General features: G+C 45.0%; 1 protein-coding gene across 2 annotated transcripts in view; it reads left to right on the forward strand.

Annotated features, from left to right (window-relative positions):
- LOC114609618 (PRAME family member 8-like) overlaps positions 1-5775 on the forward strand; it is a 7176-nt gene extending 1401 nt beyond the window's left edge. Inside the window, exons 2-5 of one of the 2 annotated variants that reach the window (XM_028753992.1) lie at positions 1301-1365; positions 2531-2843; positions 3300-3887; positions 4758-5775. In XM_028753992.1, the coding sequence (XP_028609825.1) occupies positions 2557-2843; positions 3300-3887; positions 4758-5325 (1443 nt within the window). In that variant the 5' untranslated portion in view covers positions 1301-1365; positions 2531-2556 and the 3' untranslated portion in view covers positions 5326-5775. The remainder of the gene's footprint in view (positions 1-1300; positions 1366-2530; positions 2844-3299; positions 3888-4757) is intronic. The other variant, XM_028753993.1, reaches the window with a different exon arrangement.

The following is a 5775-nucleotide window of genomic DNA, read 5'->3' on the forward strand; positions in this document are numbered from 1 at the left end:
TCTTTCTTTCTTTCTTTCTTTCTTTCTTTCTTTCTTTCTTTCTTTCTCAGACAGGGTTTCTTGGTGTACCCCAGGTTGTCCTTGAACTAGCACTGTAGACCAGGCTGGCTGCAAACTCACAGAGACCTGCCTGCCTCTGGTGCTTCCTTGATGCTGGGATTAATGAGGTTTGATAACATGGGGCACAAGTCTCATCTTGTCTGAGGACTGAAGCTGTAGGAATGTAGTTGGTTCAGCCTGGCTAATTTGACAAGACCTTGTCCCAAATTAAAATAAAAAGAAGCCAGGTGGGCTGCTAACACACTTCTGGCATTCCAGCACTAAGAACACAATGGAGAATGATTACTAGTTCCGGGCTAGTCTGGGTTACATAAAGTGACCATGTCTCTATGTAAAATGAAATGAAAAAGTTGGGAATGCAGCCTAATGGCCGAGTGCTTGTCTAGTGTGGGCTAGGCCCCGGGATCAAACCCCACTACCAAACAACGTTACCTCAAAATTATTTTGATGCTGTTTTTTTTTTTTTAAATTTTATTTGTGTATGGGTGTTTTCCCTGCATATGTGTCTGCACCATGTGTATGCCTGCTGTCCTTGGTGGCCAGAAGAGGGCAGATCTGGTACTGAAGTTATAGATGGCTGTGAACCACCATGTGGGTGCTGGGAACCAGACTCAGGTCCTCTGGAAGAGCAGCCAGTGCTCTTAACTGCTCAGCCACATCTCTAGTTCCTTGTTTGTTTGGAGACTCACAACTTGGACTGATCAGAAACTCTGTACAGACTAAGATTAAACCCACTTGGATCCCTTTTACCTCTTCTCTTCTTCCAAAGTGCTGAGCAAGGCTCAATAGAATAGTTTCAAACTAGAGTTCACTAGCCAGGCATTGTAGCCAAAACACACAAAGATAGGCAGGGAGATGCTGAGTTTACAGGCAAGCCTGGGCTACATATATGAGTTCCCTCAAGGACAGCTCTGACTTCATAGCCGTTTCCACACCAGTACAAGCAAGACTTTTTTTTTTCCTTTCAAAAAATAGACAAAGGAGCTGGAGAAAATGGCTCAGCAGGTAAGATCACTGGCTGCTCTTCCAGAGGTCCTGAGTTCAATTCCCAGCAATCACATGGTGGCTCAAACCATCTATAATAAGATCTGACGCCCTCTTCTGGTGTGCAGGTGCACATGCAGATAGAGCACTCATACACATAAGTCTTTTTTAATAAGTAAGCAAAAAAGTTAAAAATGTAGCTGAAAGGGTTTTTTTTGTTTGTTTGCTTGTTTTTTTCATCTATTTCTTTCTCTAGACTCTAAAACAACATGGGAAATCCTCTTCTGTGTAGTCTCTGTGCATCAACATCTTCATCTCAAGGTTAGTCTCCTAGACACTTTGCAGACAGGTATATGCATGGCTTGACAACGGCTGGTGAAAGCTTCTACATGTGAGACACTGTAGGCTGGTATGCATTTAGTGGCTTCCAGCCTCAGTGTCTAGAATAGTATGACAGAGCTGAGAACCCCACAGCAGGCTCTAGAGTTTTGAAATAATTTATCACCCACATCTCACAGACCTTCAACAGTCTTCCCCAGGCAGGTTCAGTTCATCAAAAGCAAACTATCGGGGGCTGGAGAGATGGCTCAGCAGTTAAGAGCACCTAATAGCCCTTACAGAGGACCCAGGTTCAATTCCCAGCACTTGCATGATGGCTCAGGACCATCTGTAACATAGTACCAGTTTCATGGGATTCAACAGGCACACATGTGGTGCACATAAGTGCATTCAAGTAAAATACATAAGTCTAAAAAAGTATTAGGGGTTGGAGAGATGGCTTAGCAGTCGAGAGCACTGACTGCTCTTCTGAAGGATTTGAGTTCAATGCCCAGCACCTAAATGGCAGCTCACAAGTGTCTATAGCTCTAGGATCTCACACAGACATACATATAGGCAAAATACCAGTGCACATAAAAAACAATTAAAACAGGCAGAATATGGGAAGGTTTGGCATGAAACATTCCCATGACCTTGCCATGAGCATCTTGAAAGATAAGTGTCCCCATTGCTGTAAAAGGGTGAGGTTCAGCTTTTAGGTTTCTGATTATGCCTTCCCAGTAGAAATTGAATTTGGAGGAACAGTGGCTAGATGTAGATAGGACAGTTGGGAAGGTATGGCCATGTGATGTTTGTGTGATGTGAATGTTTTATTCCCAGTTGTCGGACTGGTTAGGAAGAATTAGGAGATGTGGCCTTGTTGGAGAAGGAATGTCACTAGGGGTAGGCTTTGAGGTTTTAAAAATCCCTGCCAGGCCCTCGTTTTGTTATGTGCTTGAGGATGAGATATAAACTCTTAGCTACTGCTCTAGTGCCATGCTTACCTACCATGATGATCATGGATTAGCCCTTTGAAACTGTCAGCAGGCCCCTAGGTAAATGGTTTAAATCACCTTCCTCATGGCGTCTCATCACAATAATAGAACATTAACTAAGACAGGTGAGATGTAGGGTTTCTTACGACCTAGCCTCCTGTATGCTTCACCAGGTTCCTTCCGACTGAAGAGCTGAAGGATGAGTGTCCAGGACCCACCCACACTCCTGCAGCTGGCAGTACAGAGACTACTGACAAATGAGGCCCTGGCCATCTCTTCTCTGCAGTACTTGCCCAGGGGTCTTTTCCCACTACTATTCAAGGAAGCCTTCAATCACAGCCAAACTAATGTCCTGAGGGCCATGGTGGCAGTGTGGCCCTTTCCCTTCCTTCCTCTGGGGACCCTGATGAAGACTCCCGACCTGGAGATCTTACAGGCTGTGCTGGATGGAATAGATATGCTATGGACACAGAAGGTTCTTCCTAGGTAAGCAAGACCCAGGTAGGGGGATACTAGGGTTCAGGGAAGGGACATTTAGAGTAGGGGAGAATGAGGTCAAGGTAGATCAGAAGCTTCTGGGGGTGTCATTTTGGAAGATTGCAGAAGCTTTAACCCTTTTGATTCCCAATATACAGGACAGCTGGGTATGGAGTACAGCTTAAAGCAGCTGTAGCCACAGTGGGATAAGTCTTTCCCTGGCTCTTGGCAGAGGTGTTAGAAGTGGAAGAGGCAGAAGTCAAGAGTACCTGAATAGAGGAAGCAGAACAGGTCTCCAGACGCAGCTAATACTTGGAGCCCTCTTCTGGAGTCATGAGGTGCCATCTGTGTACCACAAACATACATAAGATAGCAGGGAATAGGTAGCATCAGAGATACAGAAGAAAAGCTGGTGATTGTTTGGTCTTTTGTATCTTCTGATACTTATACCTGTTTTACTCACAGAAGGCAGAAGCTTCAAGTACTGGACCTGAGGAATGTTCACCATGACTTCTGGGATGTTTGGGTTGGGCCAGAGGATGGAGACCACTCAGCAGAGACTGTGTGTGAAGAGCAGATAGCAAAGCGTCTTCATAGATATGAACTGAGGCGGTGTTTGAAGGTGGTCACTAACCTTTGCCTCAGGTTCCATCTGAGTGCACACCAAGCATACTTGTTACAGTGGGCCCAGCAGAGAAGAAGTTCTATACAACTGTGCTGTGTGAAGATGCAGATTTGGGCTTTGCCTGTGTTTACTGTCAGAAAGGTCTTGATGGTGTTCCAGCCAGACAGCATCCAGGAATTGGAACTAAATACAGGTTGGAGTCTGTCCTCTCTGGTGCATTTTGCATCTTACCTGGACCAGATGAGAAACCTTCAAAAACTTCTTTTAACACGGATTCACAAGAACACCTTCAAGGTTCTAAATACCTCCTCGGACATACAGAAGTGTATTACTAAGTTTGTTTCTCAGTTCTCCAAACTCAACTCTCTCCAGCATCTCTCCATGAATGGCATCTACTTTTCCAGTGAGCACATGAAACAATTGTTCAGGTAAGGAAGGATGGAGAGCTGTTTCTCTTACCACAACAAACTTACCTTTGTTACATTTTAGAGAGTAGTTGGCAGTTGAGGTCTGTCACCCACTGTGGAGTCACAGTGGTGGAGTCATTACAACATCTGAGTAGGGTCTTATTTCCATTTTAACTGAGTCGAGAGTCAGTTTTTTCCATGACCACTCATTAAGCAGAGGCTGGGTAGGAGATGTATAGAGAGCAGCCTTACTAGAAGAGCAACTGGGTAGGTCAGATGTAGGAAGCATGTATTGTGTATTCCTCCTTGGGATTCTGTCTAAGATAAGGGGAGAGGTTTGAACAGTGGGGACTACACTTGCACAGGTCCCTGTGGGGTATTCTGTGCTTAGCAGTTATGTGTCTTCTGAATTCCCACAAGTGAAAGGCTCTTGAGCCCAGGTAGGGCCTGAGTAGAAATGGGTAGAAATGAGTTACAACCATTGTAGATGAGAGGCAGGGGTGAAGAACTTTAAATAAGGACAGAGGCTGTACTGGGGAGGTAAAACATCATTTATGCAAAAGACAGTTCAGGATGTTTCCAGATCTTCCATGGGTTAGTTCTTCCTGTTCCTGCCTTGGGCTAATGTGGCCAGCACAGGTTCTCTCCTTGGTTGTTGTGGAAGCTGCATGGACTAAGTAAGTCCTATACTGATACTGATAGGCCTGTCTCTGCCATGAATGGTGAGACTAATGATGTCCAGTTTCCTGTCCAGATTCCATCCAGGATATTGATCTCTATCATATAGTCACATGATCTGAAGACAAGTGGTCACCTTTACTTCTATGCCAAACCTAACACCAAATCTCTCCATCTCTGTGTGCCAGAACTAATCATTTGGTCTCTCTCCAGGTACCTGAAGACCCCTTTGGAGACCCTGTCCATCACTATGTGCAAGCTTTCACATTTAGACTTGAATTCCTTGTCGCAAAGTCAGAGCCTCCATCAGCTCAAACACCTGAATCTGAGACTTGTGAAATTAATTGACTTACGTCCTGTGCCTTTCCATGATCTCCTAAAGAGTGTTGCAGACACTCTGCAGACCCTAGAATTGGAGGGCTGTTGGATGGTAGACTCCCAGCTCATTGCCCTCCTGCCTGCCCTGAGCCAGTGTTCCCAGCTCACCAGGGTCAATTTCTATGACAATGACATCTCCATGGCTGTTCTGAAGGACCTACTGTATCACACAGCCAATCTGAGCCAGCTGACCCAGGAGCTGTATCCTGCCCCTCTGGAGTGCTATGATGACAGTGGTGATGTCCTCATGGGAAGATTTGCCCAACTTTGTCCTGAGCTTATGGAGACACTCATTACTGTAAGGCAGCCCAAGAGCGTCTCCTTTGCTACATATATCTGCCATGAATGTTGTCAGCGCTGTGTCTATGACCTAGAGACCAAACTTTGTGGTTGTCAGCAGTAAACAGGCAGGTCTTTGATACTGAGAAGTGAAAGCCTAGGAACAGGTCTTTCATGAAGAGAACCCAAAGCATATGGCCACACACTGTTCATTTGGGGACCCAAATGGTGTTCAGGATTGCTAGACCACAAAGACTGAACTTAGAACAGTGGGACCCAGGACAAATGTTCAAGGACTCAAAAGACAATCCTGTGTTTCTTTTATTTTGTTCTTCTTTCTTTTTCTTTAAGATTTATTTATTTTATATCTGGGTGATTTACTTGCATATATATGTCCTTGGTGCCTGTTGAGTTCAGATGTGGGCATGGATCCCCTGGAACTGGAGTTTTGGATGGCTGTGAACCATCACATGAGTCTTTTGTAAGAACAAGTGCTCTTGGCTGCTGAGCCATCTCTCCAGCCCTAATTCTGCACTTTGTAAATAAATGAGTTCTGTCAGGTCATGATAATGAA

This window comes from Grammomys surdaster, unplaced genomic scaffold (assembly GCF_004785775.1).
Source record: "Grammomys surdaster isolate TR1022 unplaced genomic scaffold, NIH_TR_1.0 125977, whole genome shotgun sequence".
Lineage (NCBI taxonomy): Eukaryota > Metazoa > Chordata > Mammalia > Rodentia > Muridae > Grammomys > Grammomys surdaster.